The sequence below is a fragment of the Sinohyriopsis cumingii genome, chromosome 2, assembly GCF_028554795.1.
Source record: "Sinohyriopsis cumingii isolate HCF-2022 chromosome 2, ASM2855479v2, whole genome shotgun sequence".
NCBI classification, from domain to species: Eukaryota; Metazoa; Mollusca; class Bivalvia; order Unionida; family Unionidae; genus Sinohyriopsis; species Sinohyriopsis cumingii.
Window position 1 is genome coordinate 32,629,155 of NC_142962.1, and position 27,932 is coordinate 32,657,086.

Genomic DNA, 27,932 nt, shown 5'->3' on the forward strand with positions numbered 1-27,932 from the left:
CCAAATCACACTCGCACACAATAACTTAAAGAGCGTCCAGGTGATCAATAATTGTCTGTTTCAAGTGCATGACAGTGTATTGTGTTCTTGACTTTATAATAATGACCATAGATAATTGGTTTACTTTGGCACAGGGAAAGAGTCTTCAACCTGTTGACAAGTTGATTTCTTTGGAGTTTTTTAGAAGCAGAAGCATGTATTGACCAAGTAAAAATTAAGATACTTTTCTTGAGTGAGCAGCTTATAAGTTGCAAACTATGCAAACCCTGGTCTGCTGGTGCATTGTGTTGGCATAACAGGGTATGTACCATTGGATTTGTTAAAACTTGCATGGTAAATCATTCTCATAGAGTGATTGATCAGTTTTGTTTTCCAGAGAAGTTACTAGTTTACTTATCAACAGTGCAACAGAAAAAGCATTGACAAATTTGTTGGGAAGTTTTAGTCCATGTATTCGGACAAGGGAAAGGTTGATAGTTACATTGACAAATTTGTTGGGAAGTTTTAGTCCATGTATTCGGACAAGGGAAAGGTTGATAGTTACATTGACAAATTTGTTGGGAAGTTTTAGTCCATGTATTCGGACAAGGGAAAGGTTGATAGTTACATTGACAAATTTGTTGGGAAGTTTTAGTCCATGTATTCTGACAAGGGAAAGGTTGATAGTTACATTGACAAATTTGTTGGGAAGTTTTAGTCCATGTATTCAGACAAGGGAAAGGTTGATAGTTACATTGACAAATTTGTTGGGAAGTTTTAGTCCATGTATTCGGACAAGGGAAAGGTTGATAGTTACATTGACAAATTTGTTGGGAAGTTTTAGTCCATGTATTCGGACAAGGGAAAGGTTGATAGTTACATTGACAAATTTGTTGGGAAGTTTTAGTCCATGTATTCAGACAAGGGAAAGGTTGATAGTTACATTGACAATTTTAGTCCATGTATTCGGACAAGGGAAAGGTTGATAGTTACATTGACAAATTTGTTGGGAAGTTTTAGTCCATGTATTCGGACAAGGGAAAGGTTGATAGTTACATTGACAAATTTGTTGGGAAGTTTTAGTCCATGTATTCAGACAAGGGAAAGGTTGATAGTTACATTGACAAATTTGTTGGGAAGTTTTAGTCCATGTATTTGGACAAGGGAAAGGTTGATAGTTACATTGACAAATTTGTTGGGAAGTTTTAGTCCATGTATTCAGACAAGGGAAAGGTTGATAGTTACATTGACAAATTTGTTGGGAAGTTTTAGTCCATGTATTCAGACAAGGGAAAGGTTGATAGTTACATTGACAAATTTGTTGGGAAGTTTTAGTCCATGTATTCAGACAAGGGAAAAGTTGATAGTTACATTGACAAATTTGTTGGGAAGTTTTAGTCCATGTATTCAGACAAGGGAAAGGTTGATAGTTACATTGACAAATTTGTTGGGAAGTTTTAGTCCATATATTCTGACAAGGGAAAGGTTGATAGTTACATTGACAAATTTGTTGGGAAGTTTTAGTCCATATATTCTGACAAGGGAAAGGTTGATAGTTACATTGACAAATTTGTTGGGAAGTTTTAGTCCATGTATTCTGACAAGGGAAAGGTTGATAGTTACATTGACAAATTTGTTGGGAAGTTTTAGTCCATATATTCTGACAAGGGAAAGGTTGATAGTTACATTGACAAATTTGTTGGGAAGTTTTAGTCCATGTATTCTGACAAGGGAAAGGTTGATAGTTACAGTTAGAAACACTTGGATTAAATTTGGTCTTATGGCCCATGATATATTGGTATGAATGATAGATAAAATGGAGACAAATTTTTTCTGAGACCTTAAAATACATCATTTTGATGATCAGTAAACTCTTGGATAATATTTAATAACCTGCTGTCCTAGAGCCAATGCGTGACTGGAGAAATTTCTAGTAATATCACCAAATTATTTTCCGATTATGTAATCTTAATCCATCATAACAGACAGCAAAGTCATTCTAGATCTTTCCATCTAAGATGAACAGTTTTTTACATACTGAGGCAATCTTTAACATCATCCTGTACATAATGAATACAAAAAATTGTCTATGCTTCTATCACTTATAATAAAATCAGATTCAGCCCCAGTGCTGCAGTTGCCAGTTATCACATAGTCTGTGCACTGTAAATACAGTGTGAAGTTTAGTATATTTGATATTACAACATGTTAAGATATCACTTTATATGATTATCATTGGTGTATATAAGCCCATGGAATTCTTGGGCAGTATTTTTTTTTACTGATTGGCTGCAATTACAGGAAAAGTTTCCTTACCTTGCCTTCTGGAACTTGTTTTCACTGTTACTATCATCATTTTGTTGGCTCTTTCTACAATCAATAGCCAAAAGGGAATTGGAGAAAAATGTCACCTATGTCTGAATATGGCCAATTTACCCAGCCTGGGCCAGTTAAACCTATTGCTTGTCATGTGCTGAAAAATGGTGTTGAACCCAAAACAGTAATGACAACAACAATAAAGTTAAGAGTATTGATCATTTGATAGGAGGTGTGGGGGTAGAGGTGAGCAGTGCACACGATGAAATGCACCCCATATACAAGAATGGTTTAAAGGTTAAGTTCTAGGTGTAAATAAACTCGTCTTTGTTCATCGAAGAATGTGGACACAAACCAGTTTCCCAAATGATAGAATGTTATCAGACCACTGCATTTTTACATGATAAAATCGCTCTTGTTTCTTATGTGATGTAGTTCTGACAGTCTGCAGTTTCAAATCAAATACAAATATCCAGTCACAAATACATTACCATGAATATGGAATTTCTGTATCCAGTAATTATCCCTTCACCTAAATATCCATCAACTGGACTGCTTAAAAGTGAAACTGACACACATTAGGTGTAGACATAGCTCATATAACCTATCTAACCTAACCCAAGTCAAAGTATGTGACATCACACAGAATTTACATTGGACATTCTGTGTTGAAAAATGATGTCTGCGTCAAATGTTTATTTAGAAGCGCAGTTGCTCTTTGAATTGTAATTTGTAAAAGAAAATCTGCTTTTATATGTTACTGGTTGTAAAACTGCAGAAAAACTTTTGCTAGAGTCTGTTACTATTTTTTTGTGCGAAACAAAAGGTGCAGTGACTGAGTCAGAATGAACAAAATTATTTCATCTTTCTAAACTAATTTCATTAAAGTAAAAACTATGGTGAACAGAATTTTTAAATTGGTAATGATTTATTATTAAATTTATGAAACTTGTTGAATAATGTCCAGTTTTTTCATATCCAAGGCTCGCAAAAGCTGGAATTATTCAACTAATTTCATAATTTCAATATTGTTGTCCAACTTAGATCCTCTGTTTATTATTTTCTTGTAATGTCCTCACCTAGGTAATGTATGTCAATTTGGTGAAAAGAAATGGTAAGAAACTCTGCCAGTCAGATGCAAGATTTTAGAATTTATATGGATGGATCTTGTTCATTATTGAATCTATTGAAGATCTTGATTTTATCTACCCATATTACAAGTGTAATCAAATTCATTAGAAATATAGCTTGCAGAGCGAGATCTGTGCATAATAATGAAGTCACCTTCAATCTGATTGGCTGGCTTTGTTACCTCTTTAAATTTGACAAGATTTGAAAAATGGGCATTTATTATCAAGATCTAGTATGGATTCAGTAATGAGTGAGATCCACTCATTGTAATGAGATGATCTTGCTTCTGATTGGTTGGTTTAGCTACCATCTTGGAAGTCAGATATCTGATCAGATTTTGATAAAACGTGGAAAATATGTCACAATCCTTAATTAATTTAATAATGAGCAAGATTCAAGCAATTTAGTGAAGTGATCTTGTACCTGATTAGCTAAGCCTGTTACCACTCTGGAAATCATGTTTCAGATCAGCTTTGGTCGGTCTTGGAATTTATTCACGTATGAACATTATCTTGTACATGTTTGATAATGAGCAATGCATACATTAATGAATTGATTTTGCGTCAGTTTTTCAGAGGCCGTTGAAATTTTTGCAGCCATTTTTCCGATCCCATTTTGATCGAACTTGAGATATGGGCATGTGTCAGAAACTTTTTGGGATGGGTTAAATAATGAGCAAGATTCATGCATCATGATGTAATTTTGAATTTAATTGGTTGAACTTGTTACCAGTCTGGAAGCAATAGATGCGATCTAATTTTTGATTGATATAAGCTTACATCAAGATTTTGGACAGTCATTTATGAGCCAAAACAATGTGTATAATAAAGCAGGAAGAATTTATATTTGTGAGGCGATCTTGCATGAGATTGTCTTTAGTTCAGTGTTACAGTGGAAGCCATAATTTTGATCAGACTTTGATTATGGGCTTATATTATCAAGACCTTGCGCTGTTTTGAAATTTGGCCAGATCCATACATACGAGATAATTTTGCCACTGATTGGCTTACCTTGTTCAGGGCTTCATGTCACAAGTAAATTACTCAAAAGTTGTAACTGGTGAGTGAATTTTGCAGAACACTAGCGGGCTGGTGACAAAAAAATACAAAGGAAAAAATTGCATCAACCTCATTGATATTGATCACAGGGGCTCATATCATTATTTACAATTTACCTACAACTTCTACTGTATGACCTACTTGTACTTTCCTATTTTTATATTTATAGCAACAGTATATGACCCAGTTCCAAGAAAAAAGATTGGTTTCTTTCATTTGAAACTCTGTCTCAAAGATTCTTTATACTGTATTGTTAATCAAGTTTGTTGGCAGACTAGTCTACTTTAAAAGAAAGTGGTGCCAGATGTTAAGCAAAACAGGCTTTTACAGTTTGACTTGTGGATGAAAATTCATTGACCACATGGGTCTTTTTAAACTTCAAAACATGTCCAATCAGAAAAAGTACGAAAAAACACTGCTTTATAAATTTTGAAATAAGAGATTGAAGAGATTGTCTTGCTCATTGCAAAAATGTGTGGACTTCATGATCATTTGGCTAAGGTTAGGTGCCTAGTTTTTATACTAGTTAAAGTGAGAGTTGAATATAAAAAATCGTCAGTATATTATGATTCTAATCCATAAGGATTTTGCCAATGGTAACAAGAATTTTGTCCTGCTTCAGATCCAGGTTAATAGCAAAAATAAATGTACATTTTTTTAATTAGTGTAACATAATAATGGCATGTAATATACAGATTACATTTTTTATGCTCAGGTTTCACTTTTTGCCACTGATATTAGTAGAAATTTCACTTATGTCTGTCTCTGAGTTGCCATGTATAATACATGTACTATTACATCTACTTCTCACACAGCCTATTTAAAAATCGACATTGATATTTCAGGCTGTGTTTTGCATAGTGTAATTTAGCAACCAAATGTTTGTAAATGGTGGCTTTATTTTTTAAGTTGGTAGCCATTCGGTGACCAATACAATGACCAAGTTGGAGCCCTGAATGTTGAGGCCATCAGTTGGTTTTATCCAATCATACAACAGTAAAGTAGATAACATTACCATGATATTAAGTTTGGGAGGTCATTTACATAGTTGCATTTTTTTTCTTCAGACCCCTAAAATGCCACTAAAAAATAGACACAAATTCATATGTCCCCACCCTCTTTCCAGTAGTACAAAGCTAAATGGCTCCAAACTGGAAGCATTCATGCCCTTCTCCCACTCCCCCACCCCCAAAGATACCCTTGCTAGTTTCTAGTTTAATCTCTGTAATGTTATACTAAAATGCCTCATGGAAATGAAGCCACTGTTACTCCACCTAGACCATAATTTGTCACCATGCATACCTGGTGTATCATTACCACTTAAGTATCTTTGTGGGTTAAATCAAATATGCATCTGAGGTATATATTTTATGGGCGTGACCATATTATGAAAACTCGGAAGTGTGGGCTATACAGCATACTATGCGTGATGGGAACACTACTTATGTCATTGTAGGTCTGACTGTGTTATAAAAAGCTTATGAAATTTAAACAGATTGTTGCTTTTTAACAAACATTGTTTCTTATATCTTGTATATTTTCATGTATTTGTCTAATAAATTATCCATTTCTAAAAATGATACGCTTCTTTAATTTGATAAATCATCCAGAAAAGTTTTAAAATGTAAGCTTTTTTTTATCCCTGACACTAAAGGTGAATGGTATATATCAATGTAATTTTCACGCAATGGTTGCTATGGTATTCTGAAACTTGATTTGTGGCTAACCCATGGCTAGAGGCAGAAGTTGGATGATTTTGATGCTGCTAGGTCCAAGTTCAAAGTCAGTGGAACTAAAAATGTGATTTTTCTTTCTGCATGGTGAGTTGAGTTTTCATGGCACAATTTTCGTCAGATTTCATAGGTAGAATATACTTGGACAGGAGCTTCTCTTCACTGATTTCAAGACAGGTGAAAGGTGAAGGTCACTTGTATTCACATTGTAATTTTGTGATTTTTACTCAAATAACAATGATGGAATCCATTTTTCATCAAACTTCATAGGTAAACTACGCCACATGGAAAAAATGTATTTGCTGTTGAATCTCGAGCCCAGAATTCAAAGACAAAGGTCATAAAAGTTAAAATTGTGGTTTTGTGTTCCAAACTATTAGTCAGTTTTCAGTTTTCCTCATGATTATGGTATAAATGTTATTATCAACTATATAGTTAAATTACAATTGAGAAAGGGCAACTCCTTATTTAGTAAACATTTGATGCATCAGAGGTTATGATCATTGGACATTAAATTGCAGGAGCATGTCTTTTGGGCGTGATTGGGCATTTTTCGACTGGCTTTTCCAGGGTATTTACTATAAGTGGAATGGCCACTTGTTTTCACATTTATAGTGTTATGTATATTTGATTTAATCTTATCTCATTTAATATATATTTATTTCAATTTAATTTTTTCGCAGTTATAAAAAAATTATTTTTCATTACATGATATTGTATTTATGTACATTTATTCACTAGAGATGATACTTTTTTCAGAAAATAGTTTGACCTTGACTGTTTATAAACATCAGGTGTTAATCTAAATCCTGACCGTGTTTCAGAATTTGTAGCAACCTTCCTAAACAAGTTCTGTTTTATTTTAAAATGATTGGTTGTTTCCAAGGTCATTATGTGACTTTGTCTTTAAGATGTAAATATTTTTATTTTACTTTTTTATTTCTTAGAGTAAAAATGATTGGTTTTTGTCAGGGTCTCAGTAGAGGCTGGGCTGTTAAACTGTTAGTTGTATGTTGTGCTGTTTGGACTTATTTCAGATTACTTGGATTAAAAGAATTAATTCCGTTATTTTTCTGGAAAATATGTGTGCTCATATAATATTGTGGAACAAAGACAGTTTTTTATATAAACAAAATTTTCATCTATCCGAAACTGGAGTTATTATTCTTGTTTACACAAGGAACTGTAGACTTCAACACCACAGATAGCAGCATACGTCATCGTCTTCCATCTTGGATTCTTCATCGGGATTTGAACGTGAAATCAGTTGAACATTTTGTTATTAGGACTACTAAAATTTTATTCTTGGATTATTTTTGGATTTGATTCTGTCAAACCATAAGTTCATATTTTTTTCATTTTTACAGAATGTTTCCAGGGAAATAAATGATTGTATTTTTTTCAAAGCTTGTTTTCACTCTTTCTTGTGTTACTGTTTATTCGAGCCTAAACAAGTGACATAGGAATAGTCTTGTCACCTTGTCTTGTCAGACTTAAACCGTAGTCCAGATAACATTGAATTTTTTTTCACTCATTGTCGTTATCACCATCTGACTGATGTGACCACTCTATCGTTTCCTCCATGTAATAACCTGTATGGAAGTACCAAATATAAAAAACGCAAAAAAAATTAAAAAAGTAAAAAAACGCGTTTTTCGAGGTAAAATAAAAAACGAAAAAAAACGTTTTTATCATCTATGACATAATCTAAGGTCAGAGGTACATTAGGATTTATTCTTAATTGGTTTCAGAAGTAAAACATTATGGAGAGCGAGGTGGAAGGGACTTGGTCCATAATCCCTACAATGACAGGACAGATCTCCAGAAAAAAACATTTGTATGCTTTGTGTGGAGGATGTTGCTGATGGGGACATGCATTACTCTCAGTCCATCTTTCTACCCATTCATCCTTCTGTGTTAACTATTTGGTTTAATATTTTGTTTTCTTTTGGTGTTTATTTTTAAAGGAGAAGGAAAAAAAAAACACCTACTGAAAGTTTCAGGTTGGCGGTACTGTGTTGCAATTTTTTTATAGGTTTACTATGCCCCAGGGCACAACATTGGCTAAATAGGGGAAATAGACATATACAAAGGTCAGGAATACGGCAATGGATAACAAGATAAGTCTTTTTTCGAGGGGGTGGGGGAGTTAGTTTTTTGTTGAAAAGTGGGTTGGGATATTAAATTGGGTCTGTCCATTTATTCATATTCTGGACCACAATTGTTTCTGGACAATAATTCCCTTAAGTAATATTGGGTTACTGTTTATTCGAGCCTAAACAAGTGACATAGGAATAGTCTTGTCACCTTGTCTTGTCAGACTTGGAGATGAGTTTGGAAACTGGATCAAGGTCTGATAAAATCACATGGAGGCTATTGTTATAAATTCCATTACACGTGCTCTTAGAAGAAATTGTGTCATTTTTTTTCCTTTTGTGTTTTTTTTTTGTTGTTGTTGACCTTGTATGTTATTTGTATATTTATTGTTCCAATTGATGGATATTATTGGAATATAGGATGAATCTGGTTGTTTTTTCATCCATTTGTAAATGTTACTTTTTGCAGCAGAGATATGCACATAAAAATTTGATAAACACGTTTCTTACCTTTATGTTGCCTTGAGCAATCTGGGTTTAACTGGCTGATTTAGCACTACAATACCTAAACATAGCTTTCACAACAATAGTAGATTTACACAGGTATGACTCTTTACCAAACCATACGTGATGAAAATCACATCCCCTGCTTTTGACACCTCAGGATTATGAATAGTTTAACTGTAGATATCAGGTTAACATAATCCATAGATGTTTAAAAACGTTAAAATTAAAATAAAAAACGTAAAAAAGCGCATTGTTTTCTCAATAAATAAAAAACGAAAAAAAACGTTCCAGTAGTTTTTAGGCAACACAAAAATCAATATTTTACTTATTTACACGCTACATACCAGTTTTAAAGTTTCAGTGATACAAAATTGAAAAAATGACAAAAGTTTTAAACCGTAGTCCAGATAACATTGAATTTTTTTTCACTCATTGTCGTTATCACCATCTGACTGATGTGACCACTCTATCGTTTCCTCCATGTAATAACCTGTATGGAAGTACCAAATATAAAAAACGCAAAAAAATTTAAAAAAGTAAAAAAACGCGTTTTTCGAGGTAAAATAAAAAACGAAAAAAAACGTTTTTATCATCTATGACATAATCTAAGGTCAGAGGTACATTAGGATTTATTCTTAATTGGTTTCAGAAGTAAAACATTATGGAGAGCGAGGTGGAAGGGACTTGGTCCATAATCCCTACAATGACAGGACAGATCTCCAGAAAAAAAACATTTGTATGCTTTGTGTGGAGGATGTTGCTGATGGGGACATGCATTACTCTCAGTCCATCTTTCTACCCATTCATCCTTCTGTGTTAACTATTTGGTTTAATATTTTGTTTTCTTTTGGTGTTTATTTTTAAAGGAGAAGGAAAAAAAAAACACCTACTGAAAGTTTCAGGCTGGCGGTACTGTGTTGCAATTTTTTTATAGGTTTACTATGCCCCAGGGCACAACATTGGCTAAATAGGGGAAATAGACATATACAAAGGTCAGGAATACGGCAATGGATAACAAGATAAGTCTTTTTTCGAGGGGGTGGGGGAGTTAGTTTTTTGTTGAAAAGTGGGTTGGGATATTAAATTGGGTCTGTCCATTTATTCATATTCTGGACCACAATTGTTTCTGGACAATAATTCCCTTAAGTAATATTGGGTTTCAAATAATTTTGCTATGCAGTTCAATTTTCATCAGATCTCGGCTTCATTGTATTGTCTGCAGCCTGTGTTCATTTAGCAGATATACAGTTCTTGGTTTTCATACCACATTTTGTTTGAAATTTTAAATCTTGATTTTTTAATTTCATCAAAATTTGATACCCAATTTGATGTTACCGAGGTGTGATCTTGGTACATTTGATTTCATCTGTCTAAATCAGTGTTTAGCAGAGTTATAGACCCTGATTGTCCATTAGTTTCCTATCATTAATGTTTGGTAAGTTCCATATTTGTCTGTGTTGCAATTCAAATTCTGGAAGCAGTTTGATATTATGAGGACTTGGTGGAGTCTGATTGTCCTTATTTTACGCGATCATTTAGCGGAGTTCAGCAGGTGATTGACAGACTTGTCTACTTTCGTTTTTATGGCTTCCATAAATCACGTTATCTTTGGTAGTCAAGCAAAGTTTCATCTCCTACCTTGTTTATCTTTGTATTTAGAGGAGTTATGGACCATATTTGACTGTCCTCGTAATTTCGTTTTCACTGCTTTACATTACCACAGGTTGTTAGATTACAGTTAAGTTGGGCTGGATACCCGTTATGTGAAAGAGACCTTTAAGTGAATTTGATCTAACGTTTTCCATGCCCTCATTTACCAAAGGTATGCCACCCGATTAGTAAAACCCGTTACTATTTTTAGTGGTTTTTGCAGCATACCGGTAACGTTGCCAATGTTTGGTGGATTTCAGCCAAATTGGCATGTAGCTTTTTAATGAGGAGACCCAGGCGAGTTTGATTTCCTTTGAACAGGTCATTCTCAGGAGTTAATGACACTGATTGCTTGTCCCTCCAACTTTTGTTGACACAGTAATCCTTTGCAAAGTTTGTACAGTTTCAGCTTCAAAACAATAAAATATAGACTGACAAGACCTTGAATGAGTTTGGTTTTCATTGTTCCACAATATTATTAAAGAAGTTTGAGTCCTTTATTTATTTTAATCCTATCTTTGGTTTCTGCGTCATAACTTTGCTAAAAATGTGTGTATTTCCGTAAAATTTAACATCTTTATACTGAGAAGACATTGAATTATTTTGATTTTTAAGAATATATGACAAGTTATAGGATTTATTTTTCCCTGATTGTCATACTGTCTGACTGGTTTATGCATAATTTCTTTACCAAAAACTGTTGGATTTGTTTAATACTTGACTTTACACTCAGCTTTATATTAATTGAACCATGGGCGAGCTTATATTTTAGTATTCTGCATAATCATTTAGAAGATATGTTGCACCTGATTGCTTGTCCTGACTGGTTTCTGCCAAATATCATTATCAGGAATTGTTGGACTTGAACCAATCTTGCACGGGGACTTTTCATTGTAGAGACCTTAAATGAGTTTAATTTTCAGCATTGCATTTTAGACCATGGTTGTAAAGGAATAGTGGAATCTCGGTCCAATTTGGCAACAATCTTTATATTATTGAGACTTAATTAAAACTCCTGGATGTTACGTACCCGAGTGTCTGCCCTGACTTTGTTTTCAGCAACATTACTGTTCCAACTTTTTGTGTTATATACAATCTTGGAGGAGGGTTCGATCCCCGGTCGAGTCACACCAAAGGCATAAAAGGTTGGCGCTTAGCATTAAGAAGTTAGTGTTAGGACTGATCGGCCTGGTGTCAGGATAATGTGACTGGGTGGGACATCATGCTACTTGTCTGCGGTTTGATGCCCCAGTGCTAGACATCACTATAAGCTGCCACACTGGAGACATCGTAGCGATATGACTGAAAAATTGTTAAAGCCATGTTAAAAATCCAAATCACACACACACACACACACATTAAAGTATACAATGATTACGCCTTTCATACATATTATAATGAAGCACGAAGATGCAATTATTGTTGTTAGATGCACTAAAGACGGCGCTTACAAGATGTATTTATAAATTACTTTGAAATTTGACATATCTAGCAACCCGGTTTCTCTAAGTGGCTTCTGTATGATGTGTTGTCCCTGCATCCCCCCACCTGTAAACTCACAAAGCATAGTATTGCAGAAAATTGACATAGAATAAACGTATTATATCAGTGCTGATTTTTTTTTAAATGCATTTTTACAGTCCAATCTTACTGACACAGATAAATTGGTGTTATTGATTTGTGTTGTACAATGAAAAATGGTTTCTTCCTCACGGCAAGGGCTAAGCAGCTTGACCTCGTGGAAAGAAAGCCAAGATGAACTAGCCTAACGGGCAAGGAAAAAAAAAAAAAAAAACAACCACAACAGCGAACGTGCAGTTCGACTATCATGATAAAATTATACTATTTCTGAAAATTATATCAGAACTATAATTAAATTTGACATTATCCGTATTTGTAGACAAAATCTGCATACTGAATGACAAAGTATGTCACTGCATTAATCAATATTCTTTGTCAGTAACATCTGCTGGTAATCTTTTAAAGAGAACATATTTACAGTTGTAACTCGTCTTTTCAGTTAAATAGGTAACATTTAGGCTTAGTGAACAAATTTTAGTCAGAAAATCCCCAAAAGGCGTTTCTAAAACTTGACGTATAAGAACATGTAACGCATATTTTGTATAAACATTCCCACATGTAATACACGTGTCGAACTGTGTTCGATGGACCTATGTATCATAATATAACAGTATAAGTATAACCACACCTCACTATTTTAGCTGACTGACTTACAGTCTTCTCATAATGGAGAGAAACAAAATAGATCATTACAAAATTAGGAACCAAAGAAATTTTTGTCGTGGTCTTGAACATTTCGAGAAGAAGAAAAAAGCAAATACTTATCCGTTTCTAACGTGTACCATGTCTTTACTGTATTTCCATATTAAACCCAGTGTGTATGAATTTTTTTCGTCCCTTAACATTTACAGCATTCATTTGTTAGTCCGATAAAGTAAAGTCCATAACAAATAATTGTCGGATAAACTAATACGTCTTGTCCCAAAAAATATGATTTTACGCGTGTGTGTGTGTGTGTGTGTGTGTGTGTGTGTGTGTGTATATATATATATATATATATATACAGGGCCGAACCGGCCAGACTATCTGGCGCCCTAGGCAAGGTTAGATTCTGGCGCCCCCCCCCCCCCCGAAATATCAATTTCAAAATTTATAAACGATACATTTTTTAAAAAAATGCGCCCCCTTGAAATCAGCGCCCTAGGCGGCTGCCTAGTTTGCCTATATGGTAGCGCCGGCCCTGTGTGTGTATATATATATATATATATATATATATATATATATATATATATATATATATATATAACTTTTTATCGGTTGAAAAACGTGTTCCCCGAAGTGTCTGTGCATCATATCAGAATCAAGTTCATCTTTACAGATATAAATCACGTGACTTTTAGTGCTTGAGTATATATATCCTAACACGATATGTCGTACCGTAACAAGTTAAGAGGTGATATTCAATTCTTTGCATCGGTTAGTGAAAGGTTTAAGATTTTAAAGGGGCGGGGGGCATATACGGCAGTGCACTTATTATTGGCTACATCATAGCAAGAAAAACGAGAGCGAAATGCGTTTCCCGTGGACACCCCCCGGAAGTTACGTAAAAGTGAGGAAACGAAGGCAAGATTGTTTTGAGGAAAAAAGGTTACCCATGAGTATTTTATCGACCGTTATGTTATAAAATATTACTTTTATATATAGAGTTTTTCACAAATTTTACATCTTTACGTTTATGTTTTATCTTTATATTTCTAATGTATACATTTATTTGAAAGGGTTTAACTTCGTAAATTTTTCTGAAATAATTTTTACATTTTTCAACTTTTAGTCGGCACTGCATAGCCACTTTCGTGATGATGTGCCGTTAAACACATACATACATACACTGATCACAACATTTTTTCTTACATTATATATATATATATATATATATATATATATATATATATATATATATATATATATATATATATATATATATATATATATATATATATTATACACTGGTAAATAAGATGGTTGAATCTGTCTGACGTAAGTTTTAATATTACAAGTTCAATATTTCTTTCTTATTAATATCTTAATTCATATTCCGATGACTTTATCACAGTAGTATTTTCAGTTAGTAACATTCGTTTGCAATTAATTGTTTCATCCGGATGAAATTATTGGCAGGCTATTATATGCTTTAAAAAGTTTTTCAGATAGACCGTACATCCTATAAAAAATTTAAAAAAGACATGGTAGGTAAACCTTGGATGTGGTTGAATAGGATTGTAAGAAAAAATGGAATTAGGTGGCATTGAAGTTTGCAAAAGTATTGTTGCTTGGCAGTGTTCCTTTGGTTTAAAAAGTGTAGTGCGGTCTAGAATTTTAATGCAAATTTAGTGGGAAGTAGTATGACTTGGATTTTTTGTGAGGGTAGGGTGGGTTGACCTTTTACTTTAAGTTTTCTTTTCAAGTAAATTTATCGTATGGAGGTAAGATATTGTGGTTGGAAACAGACTTTTTTCTTCTTCCAAGAACGATTCGAAGTGTTGCCCCAGGACATGTAAAATCATTACTACTGCTCCACCAGGTTGTTTTTACATAATAATTCCTTTCATTATTATACGGTAGTTTGATTTTCAAGAAATGTTCGTATGCATATCTATACGATATAACTTCAGCAGAATTTGAAAATTACCTTCCTATGTCACCATTTAATGGAGTTATGTTGTTGGACACATACTTTTTCTTTTCTCCAACAGATTAACTCTCTTAATTATGTTCTTATTTCAAGAAAATTTTGTATTCATCTTCGTTTTTATACGCATGCCATAAGGCGGAGCGTATTATATAATGAAGTTTTATTTAACATATCGGGACGGGGTTGGCCAGACTCTGCGCACTTCCCTAGAGGGAGTGGTATAGTCAACGCTTTTATCCCAACAGCTATACTGCTTACCTCCCCCTCTCCACGTCTTAGGCAAAAAAGTTCATCTTTTATTTTTCGTGGTTGAATAAAGTATTCACACTATTTAATAAACACTCCGTGCCATTTCCTGTATAACTACTTCTAAATATTTTGTCTTTGATTTTTGTGGACAAAAAGAAAGTTGTAGAGATCACTATTTGTATTATTTTCGTTTGGAATTTTCCTCCGATGTTTCGGATTTGGGTTTTTTATTTGTTGTGTTTGTTTTATTTAATCGCTGCATTTTTTGTTGATGCTATTTTAATGGTGTTTATTTGTCTATATGCTTTAATGTTATTAGTTCCCAATGTTTTCATGGTTTTGTTTCTTTATTCTGTTCGAATTATGGTTTTAAATTGGGGTGTCGATAGCTTTTTATGTAGTTATGCTTGTCTAGATTCGTCGGCCATGAAAGTGATGATTTTTGTTTTTAAAAATGGGTTTGGGGTGAGAAGAAAACGGTTACTTGATTAGCCTTTGGTTTGTTTTCTAATATAATGTGAATTGATAATGGTTATGTTTCCTCGTCACTGTTTACAGCACTAGGAGGTTCCGTTGGGACCAGGGTTTCACTACCATCAAAGTTTGGCTCATCCATTCTGTATCTCTCTTCGATTATTTTCTCTCTTGTTTGTTTTGTTTGTTTAGGGAGTGGGTGAAGGTGTTAATTTCAGTTTTATTTATTTTTGTTACTTTGATTTTTATTGGTGTTTCGGTTAGTGAGGTAGTTAATTACATTTGTCTCCATGTTCTCCTTTGAGTTTTCTACTGATTCAATCTCATTTTCACCTTTTCATTTTTTTTTTTTTTTTTTTTTTGTAGAGTTTTCTTGTTTGTTTTTCATCTGTAAAGTTTTCATCCAGATGTATGTCTAGTATAGGCTGCTCAACATACGAATTGAGATGTTGTTTGTTTGTTTGGGGGGGGGGTAGCGGGGGGAGGTTTTGCCTGGTCCGCGTCTACAGTGACCATTCCTACTCCTATCAGTACTGTCGGGTATAGATAGCAGTAGCTAGTTAACAAGTTATACGGATGTAGGCCAAAACATGTTTTAAAGGTGAAATCCATGTGGGAAGGATTGAGCATTATCTCCCTCCCCTTTATTTATTTATGTTCTTCTTAATGCATCTCTAAAGGTAAGCTAACACAATTTGGCCTTCCACAAAAAGTATGGATGCAATTACTAAAAATAGAAAGAGTACAGAAACTGCACAGCGGAAATGGTCTAAATTTGATAGGAAGCATTCTGATTGATAAGGACTTTCACATTTTTACAAGTGACGCCAGTTCGCCTTCAGATATGACCTATGTTTCAGCAAATGCAAAAGTCTTTAAACGCTTTTTGTTTTCATCCCACAGTCATTCAGCAGATCTAATCCAGATTTGACAGAAAGCATCCTGGCATGAATGGCTTTTTTATTTATGCAGATGATACTAATATACCGTAAAACATAGCTGCTTTACTAAAATGTAAAAAAAAATATATATAAAAGTTTCCGAAAAAAATGTGTTAACAGAATTGTATCAGGTTTGACGGAAAATGTAGTTCCTTGAATACATTTCAGATTTATACAAAATATGATGTTCTACCTGAGATATGTCTGCTGTTAATAAAAGTAGAAACACATTTGCATCACTAATACTCTGATCCTATTTTAACAACCTTTGACACAATAATCATGACATAGGAACCTTTCAGTACTGGACAACTCATGATGATATGACATCAAATATAGATGATGATACAAAGAGACACACTGGAACAGCATATTTCATACGATATGCAGTTAATAGCTTATGCAGAAATTCGAACAGAAGGCATACCGATCCAGATTTCTTTACCAACAGGTTTTGCATTGGGCTGTTAGCTGTGTGCCAGTAAGCACTCTCACGCCCACCTGATCATATTGTGTGTGGGTTTTTTCTTCTTTTTTTTTTTTTTCTTTTTTTAGTTTGGGTTCCCATTTTAATTAAAAGAGTCTGATTTACAGTTGTAACAAAGCCAGTGTTTCAGATCACGAAATAACTTTGTCATTTATCACAAAGGATCTAATATTTTATGGAAAAAAGCGAACTGCCAGTAAATTATTGGGGTCGAGTGGTCTAAAGCGCTAGCCTTTACTGATCGTCATCTCAACTCTGCCCGCGTGGATTCGAGTAACGGGGGTGGCCAAAATGGGCATGTGAGAAAACTGCCGTTAGCTTCCAGTACGTCGGTGGTTCTTCCTATTTGTTTTCCCGGGTTCTGTCGTCACCACGTTTACTGGCCGTATATAGCCTATATTGTATGGAGAAATGGCGTTAAACCCAAAAAGCAGAAGCAGCTACAACAGCCAGTTTTAATTAACCATTAAAAGTTGCATTGGCCATAATGAGGCTAAAAACAACTGTATAACGGCAGCAACAGTGTACTGGTAGGTTTATATTCTGTTTCCCAAACTAGCATAAAAGACAAGTAATCTGCATGCATTGATTGCCGTCTCTTTTTTAGTGGTGGTCTCATTTCAGTCACAATCGCACCATAAAGCAGATGACATGTTTGGATATATATATAGACGAACCTTCCACCTTTCACTCCTCCTCACCTCGGGGCATCGATTATTATAAACTGTTAATTAGTATCAATACACGTTCGGCTTGATGGTTTATTAATTTTCTGCTCTAGTCTACATGTTTAATGATAATAAATGAATAACCTGACAGTGTACATCGTTTTTGGCGCCCCCAAATCTTCGCATATTGGGTTTAGTCCTACGTGTAAGACCTGGCGCTGATATTTATGTTGTGGGCGTCAAGCACCTAAACAGAATCAATATGTCCTATGTCTTGCATGTAGGACTACTATTGGGTTATGCAGACTCTGCTATTTTAACATAGGTACGTATCTCTTAGGATCAGTCCAGGGCAGTTAAAATTCCGTTCTAGCTGAAATGTGATAGACTCACCCAGAGTGGGTCGCAGGTCGTATCGAGTTAGTATAACCTTTGACAAACGCAGCGTCTGATGCAATCGGTCTCGATCAACATGGCGTGTATTGATTTCAGACTCGCATCATACAGATTGAAGTAACATAGTATACCTGTACTATGTCACATTCAGGAGCATTGAAGAATCAATTAACTAACGACCATTCTACATTATGCCCTTTTAGACTCCATGAAAATTATAATAATTTTATTCAGAGTTACAGGGTCAGACACATACCTCACCATTTGTATCTACATAAAGTGTCAACCCAACTGCAAAAATTGTAGATCCAGGTCTGACATCATATAATGTGCTGGCAGTATAGGGTCTCACAGCACTGTTTGCTCGAAATTTTAAGTAAAAACCAACATTATAAACCCTGATCTACTAGTTGTTAGTGCATTATGCAACAGGTGATCTATGTCCATGTTGGTTGCACTTTCTTTGCAATAAACAAGGATAAATCTCAGAGGCGTAGATGGGGGGGGCAGGGGGGTACATATGTCCCCAGGCGCCAAGGTACAGGGGCACCAAAATGAGGCTTACAACGTTACATTATAATAAGTAAACAAGGGTAATTTTCAAAAATGTGATTAAACGGGGAGGGGGCTGGGGCGCCAATTTTATAGTTCGTCCCCGGGTGCAAAATATCATAGCTACGCCTCTGATAAATCTAGTAATTCAGCGGAAGCACACTTAGTAAGATGCAGTCTTATTTAAAATGTGAAGTATCACGGAACATTTACAAGAGTTTATGATTATTATTATTATTATTATTATCATATTGCATTGTTTTAAATCGTCATCAGTATTATGAGACCTCATGTAGTTCAAGCTGTCGATCCATCTATTTTCACATAAACTGCCAGGTGGAAATTCAGGAAACTTGGTTATGTAGGTAATGTTTACCCAGTGATAACCATCTGAAATCGTGGTGGTGGTCTTTGTTGCCGATCATATATGCAATTATAACAAGAGGATGCATAATTTATTTCACAAATTTAAATTATGATCACAGGGTAAGTGAGTATGTGGAGAGGTAGGAGGCTTCACAATATGCAATACAAAATGTACAGCTTTATGAAAACAGCTACTCTAGTTACTATTATTATTATTATTATTTTATCTAACTATATACCGCTTCAGTGGCCTAGAGGTTAGAGCATCCGTCTCGGAAGCGGGAGGTCGTGGGTTCGATCCCCAGCCAAGTTATACCAAAGACTTACAAAAATGGTACTAACAGCTGCCTCACTAGGAGCTAAGCATTAAGAGGTTAGTGTTAGGACTGGTCGGCCTGGTGTCAGGATAATGTGACTGGGTTTGACATCATGCTACATGTCTGCGGCATGATGCCCCAGTGCTAGACATCACTATAAACTGCCACATTCTAGATATTGTAGCGATATAACTGAAAAATTGTTAAAGCTACATTAAAAATCCTAATCACACACACACACACTTACCTGGCCATAAGGCCAAATAAGCATATGACGTGGCCCTGTATCTCTGATGCATCTGTCAGCTATAATTTTCAAATTATAAAAAATCAATGGACCAATTTCAACCAAAATTGCTATGAAGGCCTTTAAGTTTTGTACAAGCTATGCAGATCTGCTGTAAAATATGTCCACCAGTGCTAAAAAGAAATAGAAAATCTTGAAAAACCATTTCTAACAAACAAAATTTTAAAAATTTGACCAAATATGACAGGAACCATGATGCTGATTTGTCATCAAATATACATGTTACGACAAAATGTCAAAAACATTCAAATGATATACTTTAAAAACCGCTCTACAGAATTTTGCTAATATTGACTGAAAGTGTACAGTTGTAACATTCTTTGAAGTTTTTACAAATGATGCCAGTCTACAATTAGATATGGTTATTGTTACTAACAAAAACAAAATTAAGTGACTTGTTGGAAAACGCTGAACAGAATTAGGACAATTTTCACTGAAAGTATACCGTTTTCAAGGGGTTTTAGGTTTGGTACAAATTTGTCTATTTGCCATCAGATATGGTCACCACCACTCTGCAGAATTTGACCAAATTTGACAAGTATTCCAACTGAAAGAGCTTCCACATTTTACATGTATAGAGACTGAAAAGGTTTACATATATTTTTTTGTTAATGACACTGATACACTGTAAAATAATGTTACAGTCACTAAGGAGACAAAAGCTTTAACAAGTTTTTCAAGAAATGTTCAGCAGAATTTTGACTAAATTGGAATGAAGTGAAGGCCTTTTTTTTAAATACAAATACCGCTGGTCTGCCATTGGATATGCATTACATTACTAAATACAGAGAAACATTTAATTACTTTGTCTACAATTATTTTGTTAGTAGAATTTGACCAACTTTGACAGAAACCATCATTGCATAAAGACCCTTTAATATTGGACACTTTATGTTTATGTGCCATCATATATGGATGATGATACAAAAATATAGAAAAAGATTTAAACAGTTGATTTATAAATGTATGAAATTGACAGTATTGGAAAAGTTCTTCAGGAGCATCCTCTCAACCCAGATTTCCTGGCTACCATCTCTTGTATCAGGCTATTAAATAGATGTCAGTCAGGTGGGCAATCTCAGGCCAGTGCATGCCACTACTGTAGTTATTAATGTTTCTGACATCTTATAATCCAATTATAAATATTTAGTCAGACCTGCTGTAGTGTTGAAGGTCATGTACGATACAGCCCATTTATAAATGTCAATACTGCTTACATGTATACAAGGGACCACCCATATAAAAAAGTTGACCTCTTGGTTATCCCAAGAGGGGTCATATTAACATAGTTCTGGGTGAGTGTGTAAAATGCCATTAACCAAATATTGTTATCTACACACATTTTACAGAACAGCATAAGGGATATTATGTTTGGCTGCATTTGTCCATCCATCTTTACACCCTTACAATATAAAAAATAATGAAGAATTAATAAAATTTATGGAGAAAATCTATGATATGGAGATCATATCATATGACCAGAAATGACAACTACTTATATACAATAGACCTTAGCTGTTGAGTCTATCCCTAATCCCCTCCAAGACCTTGCCTTTCATTTATAAATTGGAGACTACTGAGATTACCACCATATAATAATAGAAACTCTTTCTGGACATGAAAAATAATGTCTAATTTTTAGATACACAAGCCACATTGAACTCTCCTACCCAGATAGTCTGAGCACCTAATTGTTTACAGAGAAACAATTGAGATCTCAACTTCATGATCATACTTTATCGTGAAAATACAAACTTGGATATGCAACCAATATTTGCTTCTGGGTATTTCCTACCCCCCAGAGAGTAATAGCTTATGGGTCATTAGTTGGAAATTATTAATATTCTCACCATATACTTGTTGGTTGCAAAGAGGAATACCATATGTACTCACTAATGAGTCCAACTGCAAACTGCACAGACCTAGATCTGCCAGTGCATTATGTGATGGCAGATCTGGGTCTGTGCAGTTTGTTTGGAGTAATCAGTAGAACATAAATATAGACCCTGATCTGCATGCACATTATTGCAATTTGACTCGACTTATAAGTAAGTAAATATGGTATGTTCATATGCCGCTGATATTGGATCCTGTGTTCATCCTTTGCTTTTGGGTTTTGGATAAGAAACAGATTTGGTGATGAAAATCAAGATTATTTTACCTGGGAAATATGTGTCTTGCAAAACAAAATAAAATGTAATTCCTAGCTTCTTGTATCACATGCCAGGTAGATGGTATTTCTATATAAACTCAGTCTGCTACATAATCCCCAAAACTGTAATGTCAGCACATGTAATAATTTTATTCTTATCCAACAGAACATGGAAAACACAGCAACGTTCCGTGAGGCATCTGCTCCAGCAGCCAGTTCCCCATTTCTGCTTCTGGTCAGCGACAAAGGTGGACCTCGAGCCAACTGTATATTGCAGCAACCAGTCTCCCTCAGTCTGATACCATTATCAAATTTCCATGAAATTGCAAAAGCCAACTTGGTATCACAGACGCAGGAGGTGATTATGCAGCAGCTTGGGATGCTACCTGAGTCCCAGTTGAAACCAGAATCTGCAGGGTTAATGCTAAATATCAGCACTTGTAATGAAACTAGTTCCACAACATCCTGCATTACAAGTTCTAGTATTGTACCATTACCTTATGCTACCCAAGGGTCACAGCCAACAGCCATTTCTAAGAAAGGTATTAAACTCGCCTCTAAATACATGTAAAAATAGAAACAATCTTTTGTACATCATTTCTCAAGTATACACAATCAGTTACATTATTCTTTTGTACATTTCTCAAGTTATACAATCAGTTATATTACGTTTCTCAAGTATATGCAATCTGTTAATTCTTCTTTTATATGTATCTCAAGTATATTCAGTAAGTTACATTAATTTTTTTTTTACATTTATCAAGTATATAGTCAGTTAAATTATATTTATATATGAAATTCTGGTTGGTATGAACAGTGTACACAACATTTTCATGATTTCCAGTTATGAAGTTTTGGCAGTTTTTATTTAGGATGCATTATTATAAACCACCACCCTCCATAAAAAGTGCATGGGGATGTAGCTTGAGTGATGTCAGTCGGCCCATCTATCCATGCATGGACAAGATGGTGTTAGTGTGATATTTTTAGTGGTGTGTTTGTGGGTGGGTGTGATATGTGGACAACCCTTGCATAGGGAGAATGATAGAGAACAATATTGATTTAGGTTTCTTCATGAACAGTTCTAGTTGATTGAAAGTCTAAAGATCAAAGCTTGTTTTTGCGGGATCAAATTTTGTGGTTTAGTTTCTTTATGATATGTCAATCTTATATTGTTTATACTTACACAGAGGGCACAGTCTATTGATTTTAAGGCATCTTGTTTATACTTACACAGAGGGCACAGTCTATTGATTTTAAGGCATCTTGTTTATACTTACACAGAGGGCACATTCTGTTGATTTTAAGGCATCTTGTTTATACTTACACAGAGGGCAAATTCTATTAATTTTAAGGCATCTTGTTTATACTTACACTGAGGGCACAGTCTATTGATTTTAAAGCATCTTGTTTATACTTACACAGAGGGCACATTCTGTTGATTTTAAGGCATCAAATACGACACATATAGTAGCTGAAACAGCTTCAGCTTGGATGGAGGGGAATGATAGGTATTTCTTAACAGAGTTATTTTTCACACACGTAATTTTGTTTCTAAGAAGTATTTCTGGAATATTCTTAACTGAATGTGTAGAATGTCATTATATAAGGATATCATGTTAAGGCAGGATATTAACATGCTGTCTGGTTGTTATAACATAAAAAATGACAGGATTTAAATCCAGTATATTCTCAGGTTCTGTTAGAAATATAAATTGTGTGTGTGTATATATATATATATATATATATATATATATATATATATATATATATATAACAAGTTATTGAAGTACCCATTGTATTTGCTTCGACAGTCACACAGCTAAAATCATATACATATATGCACCCTTATTAAATGTCAACCATTATTTCTTTGTGGGCCTTGTACAATAGATTTGAGTAAGTTTCCTTGCACCTTGCCTGAAGGGGAGGGAACTAAGGGGACTAACTTTGTTAATGCATGTACATCATTTGCAAATTCTTGGTCAAGTTTTTATGTTTAGCTAGCTTTTTTGGACATTGTATAAATATTTTATACCTAAAATCTTGTAACTTTGTTAGGTAGTGCATCGTCATGTGAACTACATCCTCATCATAAAGTCGGTCCTTGACTTAAATTTCACGTTTGACCAACTTTAGTTAAACTTTGTTGTCTAAGTTTATTTCTCAAGCTCTGTTGATGCTAGAATCGTAAAACTGGATTATTGTATGCATGTCTGTTAGTGTCATACCCTTCCAACAAATGAAGGTTGTGGTTACCTACATTTTGTATTTTACTCCCTAAAGTTCTTGCATTTTGCCAAATATATTTAAGTAACTAGAATACATACTGTTATACCAGGATTCATGAAACTTGGTGAGTGTATGTATCTTGATGAGTACTCTATCACTGTCAGTAAAGTGGGTCACTGACCCATATTTCAGGCTTCACTGACGTGGGTGTAATCTCAAGAATGGATTAATGCCAGCTTCATCCAACTAGATGATTGGTTGCATCTCTATTACTACCACACACCTGCAGCCAAAGGAGGTCATTGTAACACACATTTTACACTACCACACACTTGCAGCCAAAGGAGGTCATTGTAACACACATTTTACATTTTACTGGTTTATGTCAAGTTTTTGCATTTAGCTCATGACCACATCAGTATTTTTGCTCACCTGGACATAAGGTTGAAGATGCTTTTAGTATGTCTCTGCATCTTTTGTGTTATCTGCCATCCATCTTCTATGCATCATGTGTCCATCTATCAACAGTTGCTTGTCACCATTTTGGAGTCCATATTTCTGAACCAATTTCATTCAGTCATCCATTTTCCATGCATCATGTGTCCATCTATCAACAATTGCTTGTTACCATCTTGGAGTCCATATTTCTGAACCAATTTCATTCAGTCATCCATTTTCCATGCATCATGTGTCCATCTATCAACAATTGCTTGTTACCATTTTGGAGTCCATATTTCGGAACCAATTTCATTCAGTCATCCATTTTCCATGCATCATGTGTCCATCTATCAACAATTGCTTGTTACTATCTTTGAGTCCATATTTCGGAACCAATTTCATTCAGTCATCCATTTTCCATGCATCATGTGTCCATCTATCAACAATTGCTTGTTACCATTTTGGAGTCCATATTTCGGAACCAATTTCATTCAGTTTTGGAGTTGGAGTTTATGTCATCAAAAATCTTGGATGAATTCAACTATGAAGATCATGTCATATCTTGCACCTGATTGGTTAACTTTGTAGCCACTCTGGAGACCTTCTTTCAGATCTGATATTTATCATTAAGCTCTTGAATGAGTTTGATAATGAATAAAAGCTGCATATTTATTAGATGATCTTGTGTCTGATTTGCTGAGGGGGCACTCACCAATTAATATGTACTTTAGAGAGAGTGACGTATGTAAGGTGAAGTAGTTTGCATTTAAAACATGCACAGTGGAGAGAATGTTGGCATACCTATATGCTACAGTAATGTAATGTGGATGATATTTCTTTGGATATTGTACTTTTGGAAATTTTACATGATTTAAGCACACTGCTAACTAAAATGACTGCTCCCTTGTGTTAAAAAATCAGCCTGAATTAGTCTAAAGTACACTATACATAGCAGCTATTAAAATAGGGAAAAGACTAGACAATACCAGCTTCTGGATGTGCAATGAATGAATTACCAAATATTTAAAATGTACAAAAAGTTAAAGGCTCCTTTTTATACAATTTACCTTTGAAGTTCAGGAAGTGAAAATGACCAAGTAGAGCTAGCACTTTTTTGAAAGGTTCACATTTGAAGTAAGGCCAAGTTGTATACTCTATAACCCATAGTTCACCCATCAATCATACATCAAAATAAAGGGAATTAAAGGTTCTTATAATTATGCCTAAGATATACAAGGTCTTTTTTAAATAGCCAGTATAACCAGTGAGGAAAGCCGGGAAAATTCTTTTTCTTTAAAATCTTAACCCTATGGAAAATGTGAAACTGTATAGCGCCACCTGAGCTTGTTATCAATCTGGAAGCCATTTTGATAAAACTTGCCATATTGGTTTGTATCATCAGATCTTGAATGAATTTAAAACTGAGCAAAGACCACACATACTAATAAGATAATCCATTTGCTTATATCAAAAGATTTGTTGAATTTGACAGTGAGCAAGAACGGCACATCAGTGATGAAATGTTGCATCTAATTGCTGAGCTTGTTAATACTCAGGAAGCCATATTTGTGATCTGATTTTAATCAAAGCTTGGAATGTACCGGTATACTTCGATCATCATGATCTTGGAGTGTTTCATTGTTGAAGGAAATCTATACATTTTAGTGCATCTGATTGACTGAGCTTACCACCACTTGAAAAACCATATTTTGGATGTTGGTTTTTATCATCAGGCTATTGGATGTCTTTGATTATAAGTAAGAAACTGTGTGTATCATTATTTTGGAAATAATTTTTATCAGGATCAGGGCTGATTGAATATGTTTGTCATCCAGGACAAGTGGTTTCAGACAATTTATCTTCCCATGTACATTTTCACCAGTCCCTAAATTTCATTCTCTTGCCTAGATTTGACAAGACATAAGCATTTTTGTTTATGTTTAAAACAAAACAAAAAAACAACAAACAATGCACATGTTTATTATTTCAAAGGGCTTAATTTTGTAATTTTTATTATTGTCAAGGTATTTTGTATAGGCTATTTCTTGCTCTGATATGGTAGTATCAGTACTGCCATCAGCAAAATGGAAAGGAAGTTGCTGGGATTCAGATGACCTAGTGAGCAGATGCACTTGGATAATTTTTACATCCTGTGTGCAAAAAGAAATCTCTATGACCTATATTTCTTGCTTAGTAACTTTGTTGAAATTTTGTTTCAAGTTAACTTACTGGGCACTTGTTATGTTACAGCCATGAAACTTGATAATTGGATGCATCACTCTTATTACTACACCCAACAAACTCATGGTCACTGTGACTTAAATTTTATGCATTGCTAACATGGGTTATGTATTTATATCAATGATTACATTGATTCAAGACTGCTCCAATGGCCTAGTGGTTAGAGCATCTGCCTCGGATACGGGAGGTTGTCTTGTTGAACCCCGGCCAAGTCATATCAAAGACTTACAAAAATGGTACTAACAGCTGCCTCGCTAGGCACTCAGCATTAAGAGGTTAGTGTTAGGACTGGTCATCATGGTGTCAGGATAATGTGACTTGGTGGGACATCATGCTACATGTCTGCGGCATGATGCCCCAGGTCTAGACATAACTATAAACTGCCACACTACAGACATCGTAGTGATATGACTGAAAAATTGTTAAAGCTACGCTAAAAATCCTAATCACACACACACACATACACACACACACATTGATTCATCCATGCAAGACATTTTAGCCTACTCATATGACCTTGTCTGATTAGTGCACTTGTAAATAAGGATCAATATGTTTATTCATTGGTAAAGTTTCTTTTCTTTTTGTTTTGCTGACTAACTTTAAACTCATTATTGGCTACATCATTCCAAGGATATGGGAGTTAAGTCCCTTAGCCAAGGACACACACATGCATCATATTAATGACTGTACATTGTATGTTGTGCTAGGTAACCCTCATTAGGTTAACTGTATTGTACATGGAAATGAGTAGTGTTTATTCAGTTACTGATACATAAACTATGTTTGCACTGCTATGACGTTTACCCAGTAAACTAGACGTCTATGGGTGAAAAATGAAATAATCTCGTCAAGTAGAATGCTGGTCAAGTAGAATAAATTCTTGGATTTCCTCAGTAATGGAATCATTATGAAGCTTAAAAAAAAATGGAGTTTTAATATTATAAGTACCATATACGTGATCTTATAAAATGAGTCCAACTGCAAACTGCATAGACCCAAATCTGCTGTTGCATAAGGTCATGGCAGATCTGGGTCTGTGCAGTTTCTTAGGAGTAATCAGTAAGACACACAACAGTGACCCTGATTGGTAAGAACATTACACTACTGCAGATTAGGATCTTGGCAGTTAGACTCGACTTGTAAGCCAGTATATACAATATTTGTACAAATTTTCAGACATTGGCTGAAAATCAGGAACCCCGTGTTTTGTAGAATACAAATCTTTGTGTGGATAAGGGCCTTGGATCTTCAAGGTCTTGTATTTGCTTGATCTTACTTGAGTGCTCATTTACTACTAAATTTCTAAGATGAGTTGCTTAATTTCAAATATTTTGTTACCTTTGTCAAGTAAAAAAAATGTACCATATATTCTAGCCTTTAAGTCGAGTCAGACTGCAAACAACAAAGATATTGATATACTGCAGCA

General features: G+C 34.7%; 1 protein-coding gene across 4 annotated transcripts in view; it reads left to right on the forward strand.

The window, feature by feature from the left end:
- LOC149804582 (uncharacterized) overlaps window positions 1-27,932 on the forward strand; it is a 57,709-nt gene that overhangs the window by 3,970 nt on the left and 25,807 nt on the right. For 2 of the 4 annotated variants that reach the window (XM_089941865.1, XM_089941873.1), the window contains exon 2: window positions 21,759-22,134. In XM_089941865.1, coding sequence (XP_089797991.1) covers window positions 21,762-22,134 — 373 coding nt within the window. In that variant the 5' untranslated portion in view covers window positions 21,759-21,761. Of the gene's footprint in view, window positions 1-17,155; window positions 17,365-17,693; window positions 17,828-21,758; window positions 22,135-27,932 lie in introns of those variants that run through there. The other 2 variants (XM_089941889.1, XM_089941881.1) reach the window with 2 other exon arrangements.